Raw genomic sequence first — 20,129 nt, 5'->3', positions numbered from 1 at the left:
ATCTACCCCTTGCGAGCCTGCCACAGTCTAACTGTCCAGGTGTGTTCTTCTGATGCACATTAACTGTTTGATAATGCGCTTTGAGCTAGTTCCATTTCAAAGAGGGCTCAATCAAAGCACTCTGACTAACTGTTAATGTGCATCTGCAGGGTGCACATGGACAGGTAGACCACAGCAGGCCAGTGCATGGTAAATTCACATCCCATCTTGCTGCAATCTAGTTGTTTGTGTAGACAAGCCCTAAATCTGCAACAAGAGAGAGATAGATTAGATATTAGGAGAAACTTTCTAACTGTAAGGATAGTTAACAAATGAAATAGGATTCCAAAGGACCTAACTAGACTTCCTGTTATTGGAGGTTTTTAAGAACAGGTTATACCATGGTTCTTAACCTTTTTTTGAATCATGCTCCCCCCTTACCTTTTTTTTAACTTGGAGCACTCCCATCCCTTTACAAAATGAGTCTTTCTAATGTAATCTAGATGGAACTGGAGCCATTAATACATTGATTTCAGTAAAGGCAATTTTACTTTAAATAAATCAGACCTTTGATCCTGCTGTCTGTGCGTAGGCTAGGAAACCTTTTAAAAACACATACCTTACTGTTCACAAAATTTTCAGGGCAATATTTCTCAGTTTCAACATCTAAGAATGCTAGTGAGCATTGTGCCCTTTTGAGGTCGCAGTGCTACTCACTGAAATGTGGCCTGGTCACCCCTCCATCTGGGGCAAAAGAGAGGGATGATACCACAGAGACAGGTGAGCCCCCTTTCTGTGAAGGTGGGATGGAAGAGGGTGAGCTATGCTTGAGGGATCCACCACCATACGCATATTGGAGTCAATATGGTCCAGGCCAATAATAATAATAATAATGTTTACTCCTCCGGTTGGTATTAATTACATACTCCACAAACTTTTGGAAATTTAGCTCACAGAAGTTGAATGTTGCCCTTGGTTTTGGATAATTGTCTATGCTACAATATGTTGCCTAACTTCATTCACTTCTGTGAATTTCATTTTGATTAAATAGGTCTGTTCTGTTCATAGCCCTGTTTACTTTAAGACATGTATATGTCTTAATAATAGGCTGAATGCACAATTATAAGATTTCCTTTGTAATCTCTTTTCTCTAGAATCAGAAATTTTAATTCACAATTTGGTTTATTTCACCTACTTTGTAAGCATACAGTATTTAAATAAGAGATTCCCATAGTGTGCTCTTCAGTGTATTAGAGACATGCCAAGTTAACATAATTTTGACAAGTACATTATTTTGGGTGTCTGCTTGTCCTGTGGTGGTATTTTTCTTCCTTGACGACAAAGTAATTAATATATGTGGGTTTATAAATATTTCTGTAATATACAAAAATGTTTTAGAACATTAATGTGCAGCCCATTTCTTTCCTTCTGTTTGCAGGTGTATTTATCAGGCCTTGCACCAAAAGATCTCTGTTTTAGTGACTCATCAGTTGCAGTACCTCCATGCTGTAAACCAGATTTTGATTTTAAAAGAGGTAAGTCATATCACTGGCTCGCTTTTAAAACTCAGTTGTTGCTGCTACTCATTCATACTCTGAAGATAAAAATGTGAAGAGTTAGGAAAAGTGATTTTCTATAAAATATAATTACAGTTTATAAATGTATTTTATGTCTCCTAAAGACATTCGTTAAGTGTATCTGTTATTAACAACAGAAGCTGAGAAGAGTTTTCTTAGAATAACTTGCCTGAAAAATTTGAACTGGCATATTATCATGTTATATATTCTGCTTGTAGGGAAGTGATTTTTACTGAGTATTTAAAACTTTGTTTTTTGTTAAGATTTATTTTAGTGCCTTAATAAATAGGTGGGGCAGGGGGAAGAGCAGGAGAAGCTGTATTTATTAGACTCTGCAGCTCAGTTCCATTTTAATTAAAGACTGAGAAAAGGCCATATGTATCTGAGACAAACTAGTCTTCCAGCAAAAGCAGAGAGCCCCAGACTTGATGATCCTAAATACTTAAGATAAAAAAAAAATTACAGGACTGTTCCCCTACTTTTTAAGGTTGGGAGAAGCAGGACCCTTTAGGCCTTCTTTATACTTCATAAAGTTGCAAAAAAAAAAAGGCCACAACACCTATCTTTTTCCTTGTCAGATCACCTTAAAGATACAATAATCTCTGGCATAGGTGCAAAAGAATGGATTGTGTTGGGGTTTTTTAGGCTGGAACACATGGGGTGAAATTCTGTGTGGCTCCTCTAAGAGCCCCATGGGGAGCAGAGGGCTAAGGTGGCTTTAAGACCTCCCAATTCTGCGTGGCTCCACAGCCCCTGGCATATCACATAAGCTAAGAGACCTGTTTATGATATGGAAGCCTGCCTCTAAGCTGTAAGGCTACCTTGTGCAGGTCCTGCAATGAGGGAATCCTCCCCTATCCAGATTCGGGTCCCTTTATACCACTCTGACCCGTTTACCTGGCATGAAGGGGCTGGTTTGGGGGAGGTAAGGATCTTGCCTGTAATGCCTTGCTACAGAAAAAGAATGGATAATTGGAAGGATTTAACCTTTCAGTGTTATGAAGTAAGGGTTTGTAAGAAATCTCTTGAGCTTTTATTTTCAGACAGTACCTGTGTCAAAAGCCATGGGGCTCCAGTAATGAAGATTTATGCAACAAGATTGTTAAATTCACCCTGTACAGAATGCGCACACAGCATGTGAACAAAATTTTAAAAAATATTTTGCTGTAGGGTAAAATGGTGGGGAAAGGGACCTATTCAGAGTTCCTGAGTTCTGGAATCGATTTTGCTTCCCTTCTGAAAAAAAATGAAGAGGTTGAACAGTCACCAATTCCTGGAATCTCCACTATGAAGTTAGCAAGGAACCGTACCTTTTCACAGTCCTCTGTCTGGTCACAAGATTCCTTGGTGCAGTCACAGAAAGATGGAGCAATAGAACAGCCACCTGTGAGTACATCAAATATGAATTAAACATCATATTACTTGTTAATTTTGTTCAAACTATGATATTCTTATGGTAAGGTAGGCTAACGTTGAGGAGAGATGAGCCACTGAGGCAGGGAGACAAGCCACCAGTGAGGAGGTTCTGAATCCGAGATAGCTGCCCTGGAATTGAACGTGGAATTGAACCTGTGACCCTTGCATTCCCAGGCCACTGCACTAACCCCCTGAGCCACAGAGGCAGGTTGTAAATATGTATATACATAAGGGCTATGTGTTCTCCATCCCTGTGCCTATAAATACCATTATTTAGTCTTCTGTAAAAAAGAGCATATGTACATACATATAAAAATAAATAAAAAGGAGGGGCAAGGGTTCTCTGCAGTTTTCTGTATTTTAAGACTTTTCAGAACAATCATTTTATTTCAACAAAACTTGATATTTTACTGTAATTTGTCAGTGATTAGTTATATTTGTTTAAACTCTCTCCCTGCCAGCTGGTACTAAAGCCAGTGGGCTCAATATTTTCATTTCCCATCAAATGTGCCCATGTCATGCGACCGTGAGTGCCAACCTCGGGGCAGACTGTCAAGAAGCAGGGCAAAGACCCCAAACTGGTTGTGAGTTCTATAATTAGATTTCACCAACCCAGTAACAAATATGAGCTCCTAACTCACTGTAACAACTTACCATGGAGTCACAGACATCCTTGGGCATTCGCAGCTGTCTGGCCACCCAGGCAAGCTGGACTTAGTGATAGTTGGTTGCAGTACACCAAAGATCACAGCATATGCAGGTTGCTTCCAGTTCCAAGAGACCAGTTACTTACCCCAGGTCAATTTATACCTTAGATCTCACACCAAAGACAATGCTTGTAGCCAATCCTATAGTAAACTAACTAAGGATTTATTAACTAGGAAAAATAAATGAGAGAAGTATTACAAGGTTAAAGCAGGTTTCCGAAAGGTGATAGAACTGTAGTAATCTATCAGCTATGACTGTCTTTTAGGGCTAACCCAGTTTGACCCTGGGGGTATCTGCTTCTCTTTTGTAGCTCTGGCCCTGTAAAAGTCCAAAAGGTAAAAGAGAGATGAAAAATTTTCTTGTTGGCTATTTTTATTTCCTTCTACCAGAATTCAAGCTGATGGGATGAGCCCTTTTGCAAGTAGCCTCTTCATGGTTATGAAGGGACAATTAACAAAGTCTTTGTATTGTGATGTCCCACAGTGACTCATTTAGTTCTGATATCCCTTCTTGATGGGCAGGAGATGATCCCCCCCGACAGGTTCACAGTTTTATAGCAAACAGTTTTTACAGTTACAAAGCAAAAACTTAAATATTACCTTATAGCATTTAATAAAGATATTGTAAGTTGCTGCATGCATTAATCTCACTTACAAGCATTCCATAAAGTCTAAGCACTAAACATATTTTTATAAGTCCAGTACCCATCTTAACCATACTAACACGCAGGTGAAACAGACTGGTTTCCAGCAATGAATTTGTCAGTTCTCAGCTGAGGCCTAAAGCTTTGGCAAGAGTTGGCACCTGGTTGCCAGCATCACAGCCCAAACCATGCAAAGTGCCAGCAGTGACATACAAACCCAGAACAGATTATTGTTCTCTTCTATGTGTGTATACTGAGTTCCTCTGCTCCTCTCCCATCCACAATGGAGGTCTGTCATTCCCCCTGTTCCTACACAATCATATCCCTGGACAGCTAAATGAAACATTGTGTATTTCACTGTATTATGTTAGCACCAGTCTTTCTGTATATTGATAATACAATTACTAAAAGTTACTTATAGTCTCAGCAAATTTTCTCGTTTCTTCCTTTTTTGTTCATTTACTGTTTTTTTCATCTGTCTCTCTTCCTCCTTCTGTTTGCTTTTTCGTGTGCTCTATAATTAACTTTTCTTTTTCCCCTTTCCTCAATCTAATTTTCTCCATTTGTCATCCTCTCCTTCTGTTTTCCCCATTAAAAGCTCTCTTGTGGGCACTTTCTCTTCGGAGAATTTGGAGAATTGGCTGGAATCTGAACTGTTTCAAGGGAGTTGCTCCTGTTGAGTTTGATCCATTAAAGCAGGGGTTCTCAAACTGGGGATCAGGGCACCTCAGGGTTATTACATGGGGGCGTCGCGAGCTGGCAGCCTCCACCCCAAACCCCACTTTCCTTCCAGTATTTATAATGGTGTTAAATATATAAAAAAGTGTTTTTAACGTGTAAGGGGGGTCGCACTCAGAGGTTTGCTGTGTGAAAAGGGTCACCAGTACAAAAGTCTGAGAACCCCTAGGGTGCACAGCTTTTGGCTATAGTCTTTCTCTTTTTGTTTTTTAATGCCTTGATTCAGAAACACACATGTTTTAAACTGTTCCTATTCAGGGAAGTATTTAAACACATGCTTAAGTGCTCTTTCTGAATATAGATGCTTTCCCACATTGTGATCTTGGTCTGTGGAACCTTTATTACTGATGTTGATACATGAGAGAGAAAAAAAACTCAGTTTGGCTCTCAGTTGAGGTTTAGTTTGCAGCACTGGCAGTTAGAACAAGCATCTTGTTACTTGTAAACTGAGTACTTATAACATGGAGTCACTGAGAGACAAAGATAGAACCCCCCAGAATCCCGTTTTACAGAGTCAAATTCTTGGAGTAGTACTGCGCTGTAAGAGTGAATTTCCTGTTTTCTGTTGTTTTTGTGTCACAATGCTAACATTTTAAAAATATTTTAATAAGTATAATTTTATCTCCTTATTTAGTATATTGCTGATTCATAACTATGATCTATCCGTAACTTTTTCTGGAACCATGACTTTAATATGAATTTTAGCATTAGTTTTCTTATCCATTTTATTTTTTATAGACTGAACCTTTGGTGACTGCACTGCCAGAAGAGAGCCGGTCTGAGGGAAAAATAAACTTCAAGATTTACAGGAAATATTTTGCTGCTGGAGCAAACTACTTTGTAATTTTTATACTTTTACTTCTAAATATTTTGGCACAGGTAAGATATCTGATGGGTGCCAAAAATAATAAAGAATAGATTTTTGTTTTGTGTTTACATTAACACTGTGTACTTAACAGCTGTTCTGATGTTTATGTGAAAAGCTTTTGATACATGATACTCTTATGTATAATCATTTTAATACTTGGCAGTATACCTGATCAAATCTGATAATATCTGAATGTGGTTTCTATCATTTAAATTTGTATTCCAGTGGGACATTAGGGTAATAATCCTCAGTTCAATAGTCCTGCTGATCAATTTAAAGCACTTTTGTGTTGTATAATTTATTTTATATTGCCATTCATACAAATTGTATTCCACTACCCTTCTCAGAGATACATAATGTAATTACTAAATTAAATAAAAATAATGGCAGCCATAGATTGCATTTGAGGTAGAGCTATGGGAGAAAATGTGTTTTCAATTCAGAATCGAAATGTGTTGTATGGCTAATGAGACAGATTGATAGAGGCTGTTCCTGACATAAGAGCTACAGAGGAAAAGACTCTCCTGCCAACAGACAGGAGATTATGGAGATAGGTCAGAGGCTGTTGTTTACCAAGTAGAAGGAGTAGGGAATGGGAAATAGAGGAAGACTGTATGTGTGAGGCAAGCTGGAGCAAGTTTATGAAGGAATTTTTACCAAGGAGAACAATTTTGAACTGTATCCTGAAATGAATGGGGAACCAGTGAAGTTATTTTGAGGATGGTATGATGTGGGCTTGTTACTGTGTTGTGGTGAGAAGGTTCAAAGGAATTTTGTAGAAATGATTGGTCTTGGCTTCAAAGATAAGTTTGAAGAAATAAGAGAATTTGCACAAGGTCCTTGAATTGAGACCATCTGTGTTTGGGAAGATGATGAATATGATCTGGTCTCTCTGGGATAGCCCTACAGTATTTTAATTGAATTGAACAGAGGTAGATTTTGATACAAATTAAGCTCTGTTACAGAGCTAGTAATATCATAGTCATCTCTGGTTGGAGAGTGAGGGCAGAAATTATTTTCAGTTTTTCCTTCCTTTTAACATTGTGTTCCTAATTATCTCCTATAAAAATAAAGTTCTGAACTGATAACATGAGGAGTTGGCTCTTATGCCTGTGAGCATATGTACTAAGCAAGAAGCAGTTTGCGATGTCTACAATAGGGAGTTTAGGAACAGAAAGACCCAACCCTTTGCTATATGAATTAACATCTGTTAGAGAGAGTTGTTATGGCTGTTTTTTGTTGAATGTCTTGCTTTCCCCTTGTTTCACCATCACGCAGTTCTCATAAGCAGGTAACTTCTTGCCTTCTGGAGGCTGAGGGTTCTAGCTCTCCTAATATGCTCTGCAAATCACTATTGGTCTTAGAAAAATCAGCTCATGCACTTTCATATGGATGCCAAGTATTTGATTTTACGAAATATGCAGTGAGGTGTACTACTAACTGAAGAATGAGATTGGGCCCTAAATATATATGCACCAGCTCAGTATAGTATATGAGGGGGGGAAAGGGGAGGGGAGGGGAGGGAAGGGTTTGGGATGGGCAGCATATTTTTTTAATGACAGATTTTACCAGGGGACATAGAAGAATGGCTGAGGAAATTTAGTTCTCTAGTACTATATACTTTTTGTAAATTAATCCAAATATTTGCCTTTATTTATTCAAGGTTGCTTATGTGCTTCAGGATTGGTGGCTTTCATACTGGTAGGTTATTTGACTTCTTGCAGAGAAGTGCTGTATAATTAATAGAAAACAGAAATATATATATGGGGGGGAAGCCTGTTCAAAGAAAATTTAGAGTTTGTTCAACCTTCCTTCCAATCCCCTCTTACTTTATTTGTGGGACAAAATAAAGTTCTTGCAGTAAAGTGTGACTCATAATAGTCTGTACCCATGTATAATCCATGACAGCATGAGCCCAGATAATATTTAGAATTGGAGATCTTGATTGAAGTTCAATTTAAAAGTAGTAGAAGGTACATGTGAATAATATGATAAATGTACAGGTATATGGCAAACTTCAGGTATGTTTTTCCAGTTTCAGAATGATTAGATAATGCCTTGCTTAAGTGATCTTCCTGTTGTATTGATTATTATTTATCTTTTGCATACATTTCTGTAGGTCAAACCAGCAAGAAAAGCTGAATGTCACATCACATGGAAATAATGGAATAAATGAGACTAGACATCTAGATCTCAGCTTGTATTTAGGAATTTATGCAGGTAAAAATATTTTAATCATTTGCTCCAATATAATAGAGGGTTTTGAAAGGAACACTCTAAGTAGCAGTGTGGGAAAATAGAATTTCTAACAGTGATTCAGTAATGTCTGAGCAGATTAGCAGACTGAGCCTTGTTTCCTGACTAAATTAATAGGAATAATTAAAAAAAAAAACTCTAGTAGAAGCAATAGATTGAATGCAGACTCTTAATTTGCTCTGTACTGGATTTTGAAAGGTAAACCAGGAATTGAGTATTCAAAAAGGCAGTCACTGTAAACTTGTGGCTATTGTCTATACTAATAGGTTGTTTCAGCTAAATCATCAGTCATTACATGTGTGGGCAAGAGGGATTAGAAATTGATCCTCATTCTGCAACTCTCTGTTCCAGTTTTTGTTTATATACAGTGATGGCTTTTTAAAAGTCAGGATGGGTATGTTCCTTCTGAAGTTCCATAGCAAAATAAAGCATCTTTGATAGGTACATAGGGCCAGATTTTTAAAGATATTTAGATACCTAAAGATGCAGATAGGAGCCTAATGGCATTTTCAAAAGTGCTTAGGTGCTTAACTCCTATCAATGGGAGTTACATGCCTACATGCTTTTAAAAATTCAACTAGGTGCCTATCTACACCTTTAGGCATCTAAAATACCTTTCAAAATATGGCCAAAAGTACTTAATTTTTACATACCATCCTGAAAAAAAATCAATTATATATTAAGAAGCTTCCACCAAATCTTAACTAGTTATCATTCTTTTCAGTTTGTTTAATGTAGTTGTTTAAACTTTTATGAACCATAATAATTTCATACACTCATTTATGTGTGGTGGTCCTGAGGGACATCAGGGAAACAAACACACACTGCATATGTTCTGATACAGATTTATTGTTTTCATAGCTCCTCCGTGTATATTAGTCTTTTCACAGAGGGCACAGGGAAGTCAAATCCATGCCCTGATAACCTTATAGTTTAAGGCCCAGATGATACCACCCTTTCTCACAGAGCATAGAGCAGACTCATTAATTGCTCTCTAAGTGGTCTCAGTGTCACTAGACGGGACAGAACACCACACCCAGGACGTGTGTGGGTTACATACTTCCCCTCGCTGAGGAAGTGCATCCCGAGCTTCAGACACTTCCCAGCTGAAATCCCAGGCGAGCCCCCACTTGTAACACCAACAGACCTTGGTCGTCAGTGGGTGGGCTCGAACCTGTGTCCTCTGGAGCTTAGTGCATGAGCCTCTAGTGCATGAGCTAAAAGCCAGCTAAAATATTAGCTCATGAGGTAGAAGCTCATGCACTAAGCTCCAGAGGCCCCAGGTTCAATCCCACCTGACAATCAGGATCTCTCGGTGTTACACAGTTCCACGGAGCTACACAATATGAGTAAGGGTGGCAGAATCTGGCATTTTATGATTGTACAATTAAATCATTTTACAAATAATAAAGTAATTATACAGATTTAAGGCAAGATTTGTGTATGCTAACAAAATAAAGATAAATTTGATATTGTAATTTTAAGATCTCTCAAGGATAGAATTGTTTGTTTTTTGTTTGTAATTGAAAGCAATAGGTTGGTACAATGTTCATTTTACAGAAACCAAGTTTAAACCTCACCCCAAAAAAATCTTAAAAACCAAAGGCAAAAGGATATATCTAATAGTTTGATGTGATCTATGTCTATTGTTACCATTTCTGAATTTGGCAAAAGGCTATGTTTTGTTTCAGATCCTGGGTGATGTGGGGGTGTAATAAATGCTACCGTATTTCCTTCTGAACCTTTGTGTAAAACAGAGATTCAGAAAAGTAAAGTATCAGGGGGTAGCCGTGTTAGTCTGTATCCCCAAAAAAACAAGGAGTCTGGTGGCACCTTAAAGATTGACAGATTTATTTGGGCATAAGCTTTCGTGGGTAAAAACCCACTTCTTCAGATGCATGCATGTTAGTCTTTAAGGTGCCACCGGACAGAAAAGTAAAGGATATTTTACTGAGGTAAAACTCTAAGCCAGCAGAAACTACTGCAAATAACATGGTACAATTGATAGACCTGACTATATAAAGTGATTGACATTTAAAAACTCACCGTGTCCCACAGTTGCCATACAGTGGGATCTGAAATATAGCCAATTTCCCCTATCCTTAGAATAGGAAATAACTGGTCAGTATGTGCTTAGTATCTGTTGGAAAATGCTGACTTTTCAATAGTGACCAACATAAGCCACAATTATGTGTAATACTGTATAAAGAATTACGTGACAGAATGGATGTGCAAAGGATATTGTACAGACTATCAGATAGTTAATGAAATTCCCTGTGGTTGTATAAAGTTATGCCTCTGTAAATGGTATAAAAAAGAAACTGTTTAAATTGTCAGTTAATTTTAGGATAAATTAAGCTATTAACAAGTTTATAGTACTGCTTCATACTGGAGAGAGCATTCATCCTGAGTCTTAAGCTTTAAGATGATGATTTGCTTCATGTGAACTGTCTGAACACAACTCTGAACAAAAGGGATGTAGTTTTAACCAAAATGCTCTCACTCTGTATCATTAAAGAGATAGATCTGTGTATATACTGTGACCGTATTTATTTGTTTAATTTTAGGTTTGACTGTGGCAACAGTACTTTTTGGCATAGTGAGAAGTCTGTTGGTATTCACAGTTCTTGTGAATGCTGGTCAAACTTTGCACAACAAAATGTTTCAGTCACTTTTGAAAGCTCCAGTGTTGTTCTTTGACAGAAACCCTATAGGTAAGAGGAATGTTTAAAAAAATTACATACTATCTCCATCATGACGTATGATAAGAAAAATGAAACAAATGTGTGGTAATCCAAATTAAGTCTTCTGATACTCACACATTTTTGCTTTTTAAAAAATAAAATCTTCATATTTACTACTACATCATATCAGTTAGAAAGCTAGAGTTACATTTTTTTAAAGCATATTAGTAACTGACTGATCTTATTCTGGATGTTTACCTAATCCTGCACTTGCACATGCAGACAGAAGCTGTTGTTGGTATTGCACACTTATCTACCAGTTGCATTACTAATTACTTGATTTGTGAACATAAGTTTAAGTTTTTCTGCGTGTAACAAGTATATGTGCATTTTTGTGAGGTAATTTGTAGTGTCTTTCATTGAAAAATTGACCCTAAATGTTGTTTGTGGAATTGACCCTAGATGTTATTTGTGGATGACAAAGATGTGTACAGAGATGATTTTAAACAATCTATTTAAACTATGCTATAGCGGTTCAAAAATGTGTAGAAACAACAGTTTGGACAATGACTGTAAAAATAACTCACTCACACACCCAGAATGGATAGAAAACAAAACTATGCAATTTAAGATATAATCTGGGTCAGGTTTCAGAGTGGTAGCCGTGTTAGTCTGTATCAGCAAAAAGAACGAGGAGTACTTGTGGCACCTTAAAGACTAACAAATTTATTTGAGCATAAAGGGAAAGGTGTTTGGATGCAAAGTACACCTGATAAATTTGTGATGTGATTATATTTGAGGAGGGGGAGAAGTGAAAGGAAGTGAAAGTGAAGCTGAGTGAGGAGGAGTGGGGAAAGAAAATACCAAGAGGAGAATCACTGGTCTTTGAGAAATGGAAGGATGATGTGATGTGTTCCTATAGAGGTTTTTCTCCTATAAAACATCTTCCAGGATTGTGAGAATAAGTCTAGGGTGCTTTTCATTGAGAGAATTATTATTTTTTCCTTTGCATAAATGTTCATATGAAGTAAAAAGCAGTGGATGTGAGATTATAAGTGCAGTAGATAGCCATGGTACCATTTTTTGAACATAACATGCATTTAGACATGCATAGAGATATGTCTGTGGGCCAACATTATGGGTATGTGGCAGTCTAGGCGGGAGGGCTCAAAGAGAAACTGTATGCTCAGCTAGGGGGCTGGTGAGTGGAGAGCTGGTGCTCAGTGGAGCAGGATATATCTGTTTGTGTGATGCCTGTTGGAGCTGGTCAAAAGGAATGGCAGGACCAACCAAGGGGGATATCACCAGATATGCAGCATTTCCCCCTTTGAAGAGTTTAACAAGGTACAGTAACCCCATCTGAGGGGAGATGTAATCATCTTGTAGTAAGCTCAATGAACATAATTTATTATAAAATCTCTAGGTCATATCTATGGGATAGAATTAAATAGCTGCATTCAGTCTGCATTACTTACCAGTCTGCTTTGTAATGTACTTTGAAACCTATAGATGAAAAGTGTGATGTAAAAGATCATTATTTGTTTTTTAACAACAGCTATGCATAGAACAAATACACTAGTATTACCCAGATCTCTCTATGGTTTTTACATGGATGTTTCCATTATTAGTAGTTATTCTATGATTTAGGAATAATTTCTGTGTACACATGTTCCTTCTCCTACATCATTTGCTAACAGTAGCATATAAAGATATTCTTGTATAGGTATTTTTGCACGTCTTCTTTCTCTCATAAAGAAGGCATATGAAACTCTGGTTGTTCTTATTCAAAGTTGCAGCAGTCAGCAGTTCTGCAATTTAGTGCTGAGCACGATATGTGCACCATCTTTCAGTCATCTGGAAAATCTTGTACTGTGTATGCATCTTATTTTAGATCTTCAACCTAGGGATTCCATTTTGCTATCAATTCCTGTGCAGGTAGCTTTTGAACTGGAGCAAGATTTGCCTGGGCTAAAGATGTCTCCATTTATTAAAAGAAGTGCCTTGATTGATTGATTGAATGAATGAATGAACTACAACTTTATTTTGAAAGTATTGTGTTGCTCTTTTAATATTATATTTACACTGTTATATGCACCAGTAAGGATGAGATTGTAGTAATGCAGAAGTTAAGGAATTCGTTGTTAACATCCCCACAGCAATCTTAGCTATCTCTTTACTTCTCTGTAGTTCAGGAGGATCATTCTTTATAAGCAGCAATACTAAATACAAGAGCCTAGATTTTAAAAATGGTGGACTAAATTAGGCTACTAAATCCAATTAGGCAACTAATAAGTGGTTTGATTTTGCAAAAGCGTTGAGCACCTAATAGTTCCTGTTGGGGAAAGAGGCTAGTAAGTAGGGCTAGGGAAGTGACATTGAAAAAGGGAAATAGGTGATGAATTCATGACATGTTCATCAGCTCCCAGTGGTGTATCTCAAATCAGTAAAGATGATTAATGGGAATAACTTTTTAAAAATAATATTTTACTGATTAACTTATGACTCAGATATGGGGACTGATTCTCCTTTACATGCAAACCCCTTTATGCTGTTCTGACAGTTCCAGAAGTGTGTAAAGGTGTCGTGGTATAAATGAGAATTAGGAACGATTGAGGTAATCTGGAATAATTTTGGAAATCTAGATGTCATGATGTTTTAGGAAATAAAAGAAACAATAGAAAAACGTGTTAAGTATTTTAAAAAATATTATATTTAATAATGAAAATAAAGGTTTTTAAGTAGGCAGATTCTACCATTATGTAATATGACACATATGTAAAAATGCAATTAGTATTGATTGTTTAAGTGTGTTACTGGTAACACTATTTGGTAACATTATTAGAAAGCACCTACATCCTATATTCAGAAGTGACTTACGGTCTATCTACACTACAAATAGACATCCGCGGCTGGCCCATGCCAGCTGACTCATGTTCATGGGGTGTGGTTCTAAGGGGATGTTTAATTGTGGTGTAGACGTTTGGGCTCAGGCTGGAGCCTGGAGTGTCCCAGCATCCAGGCTGGTTTTTAATTGCAGTGTAGACATATCCTTAGGAGCCTAAGTCTCATTGCAAATGGGACTGAAGTGCCTAAGTGACTTGAACATTTTTGAAAATTTTACTCTATGTGCAGAAGTGGTGATTGGAAATTGGGGCACTGAAATTCAGTTTTAGCTGTGGATCTCGACAGACCCCTAATTATGGAGTCATAATAATGTTTGATTTATATGTGATATCACATTGTTGGGTTTCAGACTTTATTATTTATTGCTTGTCTATATTGGTTAATAAAACTTACTTGCATTCTTTTAAAGGAATATACAAGTTATCCTTTGCTCTTCAAACTTTCCTCTGCTCCTCCATCCAGATACCAGTATGGGAGTCTGAACATGCATTCCAGGTTAGCTCTTAGGAGGGAACTGTGGACATTTTCCAGTTCATAGTGAATGCTTCATATGTTCCACTTCATCTGTTCTCCAGCATGAATAAAGGCTTGCTCTCTTTTGCAAGTCTAGCACAAGAGGGCAGCATGATCCATTTTATCCTGGTCTAGTATTACAACAGTTTATTAGAAAAATAACAAAGATTCATCTGGTCTATTTTTAGAAGCAATCTTTCAGCATTGGACTTTCAATTTTTCAATCTATACATTGGGCAATAATATGGTTCTGTGGTATTATCTCGATTACATACAAATATAATATTTTCCCTTAATTATTCTCACTGTAAGTTCGAAGCCTGTCTTCTAAGAGATTAGAGTCCACAAACTGTGTAGTCTTGTCACCAAAGGAGGCAGGTAACATTATGGATTTTACCTATTTGGCTCATATAAGGAGGACTCTAGCAACACTTAGTTTCTTTTTCTACTTGTTTGTAAGAAAATTTGTCATCAAATTTGACAGAACTCTGCGTTAGACACCAAGATCCCACAAGGAGTGATTGTTTAATTGAGAGCTCCTACTTTGAAATATAGTTCCATAGCTTTTAAATAATTGTGTTTATTTTTTCTGTTTCTTGGATCTTGTGGGCTGATCTTTCTTTCTCTCCTTAGAGAAGGGATGCTAGTCCTTGCAATAATTTTAGTTTTTGTGGATGGTCTACATAATTTTTCTGTTTAAATTTCGTAAACTGAAACCCGCTGCTGCCATGCTATAAGTGCCATAGGAATGAATAAAATAAATGATTCATATGTATGAATTTGTTCAGATAAAATAGAAACCTGTTTTCCCCCCAAAGCTCTGTCTAGAACCAGAAGCACTACTGAGATGTACACAAAATTTTCTCAGTCTTTATAAACAAAACAAACAGACGCTTAGTACTCTTAGCACTCTGGGTTTCGGGCTGGGACTAGAACAAGAGGAGCCGCAATACTGTGGACTGCGGCCCTAACAGCATTTCTGGCCTGCTCAGCAGCAGAAAGTACTGAAAGTCTTGCAAGAAATGTCCTATTTCTGGTGAAATTTTCAGCCCATTTGTGCCAGAGGCTGGACAAGCTGTGAATAAGCGTTCAGTCTTTTGGGTGCTTCCATGCCAAACTTTTTGAGATTCAGGCATCATTATCATAGAAAGAAATAGTCCCTTACCTTTACAGCCAAAAATGATATATTAAACTGAAAGCTACTAGCCATGAGGCAAAAGCAAATCCCAACTATAAATGTGGTAGATAAAAATATAAAAGAAAAGTGGTTTTATAATGCAGTTTATTTTTTTCTACGGCATAGATTATTTAATTGTGGTGTTCATAAATCAACTGATTAAACACCTATAATTTGACACAGAAAGTTCCTTTGTTGGGTGAAAAGCATGTTCATCAATACACAAATGCCTGTCTGTTTTATTTGCAAGTTGAAAGTAGCTTCAAATGGGCAATGCTGTTAAGGTATTTAAATGTATAATATTTTCAACAAGCACATTATTTCAGCACTCTGAAAGTTAGAACACTGATAATGAGTTTAAATTATAGCTCTATCAGTTGGATGGCAAAGCTGCTTAAGTTTGTGTACTTTAATCTATGCTTGTTCACACAAGTGATTCTGCTGAATAAGTAGCATGTTTAAACAAGAAATACTGGTCTTAAATTCTATGATTTATGGTAGGTGATGTTTTGACGTATGGGACAGGCAGTTTACAAGGCAAGGCTTCATGTTAAAATATTTCGCTAGTGTTATAATTCGTTGCTGATAAAATATTCAGTAGCAATGTCAGAAAATTGGTTATATGCCTATATGAGTGAAATTACTTAACTGGTTTCCTTTTATAACAAAATATATTATATACTGGGTTTTTAAAATAGTTTTTTGATGTTTCCTTGTGATCAAGATGAACTTCAAGGAATGGTGAGTAAGGATAATAGCTATTTGATAGCTCCCTTAAGTAGAATATTTTTCATATTAGCTCAAGTTCCACAGGCTTTGTTTTTTTCCCTCTGTGAGCCAACTTTTAAAACATATTCACGTGTACACAGGTTTGTTAGTTTATGTTCAAAGGAAGGAGTTAGTCACTGTAAGACAACCTGTATTATAAAATAAAAACACACCCTCCTTTTCCTTGTTAGTAACAACAAATGTGAGTGATTATAAAGATGACAACACAATAGATTCCATCAATCATAAAGATCCTGAACAGCCACATAACACTCTAAATATTGTTTTTGTGTGTTTGAATGGAACTGTTTGTAGTTTAAAGTAGGTGTGGTAATTAAAACCTGTTTGATTGCTACATGTTTTGGTTTTTTTTAAAAAGGTTTAATGTTTTTTCATATAACAATGGTTATATGTGCTTAGTCTTATCAGGGTGTGATATTAAATGATATTATATGGGAGTTGTTCACTTACTGATAGTCTCATAGCTTTTGTTACGAATTTAAATAGACTTACACTTACGTATATTTGATTCCTGTTGTGATTCTGCCAATAACCTTTATAAAGTTGATTACTGTAGGAGTAGTCTAAGGTTAGTAAATATTACACCAGTATTTTGGTTACATTTATTATCTATTATCATAACCTATTTCATCTTTATTCTTATTTTTCTTTGTAATAATCATTGGCTGAAGCTCAGTCAGAAGCTGATAATGAGACAAGCCCACTACCTTTGCAGTTCGTCAGGTTGCCATTCACTCTATTTACCCTTAATGTGTGAAATAAAATTAAAATATTATAAAAGCTGTTTAGAAGAATACTGCACATATTTGAAACAGATATAGAGTGACACTTGTGCTTGCAGCCACTTCCAAGTGGCAGTGTCCTGCTTCACTGGCACAAGATTTCAAGTCCCTTCACAGAGATTTTCCATCTTCCTCACAGTAAGACCCCCTGCAAAAGAATGGCCTGCTGTGAATCTCATTTCTGACCATATGCTGACCTGCCCAGATACTGCAATTCTATGCTGCCACTTGCTAAAGCCGTCAGAAAGGCAGCCGTTCCATCTGAACCAGATGTAAAGGGGTAGGGAGAGAAGCTGACAAAGGGAAAGGAACCTAATTAAAAGTATTGAATTTAGAAGACTGAATTAAAGTCATTCATGAATGTGGCATGCAGAAAAGTAGAAGAGGAGTTATGCGATGGTTATAAACAGATTCAGGACATTTTAACAACTCACCACAGGTGGGAAGGAAACATTGATGGTTCAAGGCACTTTCAAAAGGAAACAAATGGAGAGTGATAATATTAGTGAAACAATGTGTGAGCGATTTAAAACTGTAACACTGAAGAATAGCCCAGTTAGTGTGACCCCACCATAAAATAAGGATTTGGAAATAGACAGATTGGTAGACAAGTATGGTTTAAAAGCTAGTAATAAGTGATCTGAGGGATAGAGAAAGTAATAATCTAGTTGTTTAAAAATTGTAGGAGGCTTCTAGGTTTGTTGTGAATTGGAAACAAAACAAAGAGTGTGAAAAAGTCATTCTGTCTTGCTGTTTATGGACAGAGCCCTTGGTCACGGCTATATAAGTCTTTGAAATATGAAACCAAAAGGCTTCCAGGAAACTGCACCTTGTGTTTAAAGTCATATGTTGGGATAATCAAATTACTAAAAACCTTCTGTTAGTGTTTAATGTCATTTCTAATTGATAAAATGGATACAATTTAAAGCACAACATTGCCTGCAGAGACGTCAACCTGCTGGGTGCTGTGAACTGAGCTGCTGCAAGTTGGAATGAACTGAAGAGCATTACAATTAAAAAAGTGTTTCATTAACAGTGCTTTTCTGTTTTGTACTGCACGGAACTCTGTCTCCCAGATGATCCTGGGTAATCTGCACTGCAGCATCTGGATGAGTTAATTAGTCTCATACCAGACTGTAAGCATCTAGCAGATTATGCAACAGTTGAAGATTGTTTCTCTGCATGTGAGGCTCTTGAAGAAGACTGGGATGAAAAGACACTTCTCAGATTTACAATCCAAAATAAAAATTTCAGTAGAAGATATGAATGAAAATTGGGATGATGCTATATCTAAAAGTCTACCTACTCCAGAAATCCAGATTAAAACCTGAACTATAGCAATCAGTAGCTGCGGGAGTGGCGAGATTTCTGCACTTGATAGTGATAGTGTTTAAGTGATCACTACTCTGATGTTGTTTAATTAGAAAAGGTAACAGCTAGAATTAATTGCCAAACCATTAGAAACAATCCAGAATAAATTAGCATGTTGGTTCCCCCCCCCCTCTTTTTTTTCCAGAAAAAGATGTATGTTGGTGTTTTGTCAGCTACTTTCAATCACAGCGTATCATGCATTAATATGGGTAGAAATTCAGGAAGTCTAAAGAGAATCAAGATTTGGGTATTTGTGACATTATCTTCCACTGTATGAATATATCCTAAATAAGAACATGATTTCCTATTTAGGTATGTAGGTGAAGGAACAGCTTGATGGGGTAGGTGTGTTGACAGATATCAGTATTTTAAATAGCTTTTGCATTAGTAAGTTATTGCCCTTGTATGGTGTCAAAGCTGATTGCCCACTCTGGAACTTTGAGTGCAGAAGGTGGGGGTCTGCAAGGATTCTAAAAATTAATACCGGTCACTCCAGGCTTGTATTAAACTCCCAAGATTGTAGCTTCTCTCTGACCTTGAATGGGTAGATGCTGCCACCACTCAAGTGCAAAAAAATGCCTTCTGAGAACCCAGAAAAGCACACCTGGGAATTCCTTCCTGTGGGGTACTCGCAAGCCCTTTCACTCCCGCTCCGGGGAAGAAGTGAGAAAGAAAAACGAAGGAAATCAGCTGTTGCCACCAACTAATTAAACAACATATGCACAAACCTCTTAGGGCACAAAAATTCAATCCTGTTCTTAAAAAGGGTAAATTTTATTAAAAACAAAAAAGAAGAAAATTTGGAACTTAGTCTTTTTGCTAGATTTAAAAAGAACCACTTATAAGGATTAAGCATCAAAATAATATTTTTGAGGTCCAGCTTAAAGGTTACAAGCAAAACAAAAGCATTTGGGGGTTAGCACAGAGGAGTCCACAAGCCAATAAGAAATAACCCTAATCGTGTCTTCTTCCTAAACATTCCCTCCTATACTTACATATCTGGGGTTTCAGATACGTAGTCTCTAGGTATGATCTGATGGTTTTTCATACCTGGCTTAAAGCTTTCTACAGCATAGTTTAGCCCTATTCCTGCTCTGCATCTCCTTTCTCTGGAGAACAACAACAGACAGCCAAAGGGGAGTCTTGTTTCAATTTTAAAAAGTTCTAGCCTTCCCACTGGCTCTTTTGGCAGGTGCCCACTCACTTCCTTTTACTTATGCATGCAGTCAGACTTTTTAACCCTTTACAGATAAAGCAAGTAGAGAACAGCTACCAAGAGGGATTTTAAAGCTGGCTGGCTGGCTGGGTGTCCATAAAAGGAAGCGACCCCTCCCCCCCTTCATTTATCACATATGGCTTTGTTTAATTCATTATTTTTTAAGAGTAAAAAACATAAAAAGTAGACATATGTTGTGTGTCCACTACAGAGGCTCTGGGAAGTGACTCCATAGCTAGGGTAGTATTCTAAAATGGGTGTGTGTGTGGAAATTTCCCTCTAAATGTTAGGTGTCCATTTGGGGTGAAATTTTACACTAGTTTAATTTTTATCCCCTTTTGAATGTTCTATGCATTTTGATTTGGTTTATCATATTTTTAATAGGAAGCATTTGAATTTGGTCTCCTGCTGAATTATTTTCCTTGGCAGTCCTGTTTTATATTGTTGATCAATATCTTTTTAAAAACATTGTCTATCTATGCAAAACTTGGCAGGGGGGTGTCTTTTG

General features: G+C 37.0%; 1 protein-coding gene across 1 annotated transcript in view; it reads left to right on the top strand.

The window, feature by feature from the left end:
- ABCC4 (ATP binding cassette subfamily C member 4 (PEL blood group)) overlaps positions 1-20,129 on the top strand; it is a 206,568-nt gene that overhangs the window by 67,177 nt on the left and 119,262 nt on the right. Inside the window, exons 14-19 of the mRNA XM_074962631.1 lie at positions 1,418-1,514; positions 2,727-2,942; positions 5,800-5,940; positions 7,593-7,630; positions 8,049-8,149; positions 10,753-10,899. Coding sequence (XP_074818732.1) covers positions 1,418-1,514; positions 2,727-2,942; positions 5,800-5,940; positions 7,593-7,630; positions 8,049-8,149; positions 10,753-10,899 — 740 coding nt within the window. The remainder of the gene's footprint in view (positions 1-1,417; positions 1,515-2,726; positions 2,943-5,799; positions 5,941-7,592; positions 7,631-8,048; positions 8,150-10,752; positions 10,900-20,129) is intronic.

Source organism: Natator depressus, chromosome 1, assembly GCF_965152275.1.
Source record: "Natator depressus isolate rNatDep1 chromosome 1, rNatDep2.hap1, whole genome shotgun sequence".
NCBI classification, from domain to species: Eukaryota; Metazoa; Chordata; order Testudines; family Cheloniidae; genus Natator; species Natator depressus.
Note: the sequence above shows the minus strand (reverse complement) of the source record. Positions and strands in the feature narration are given on the sequence as shown.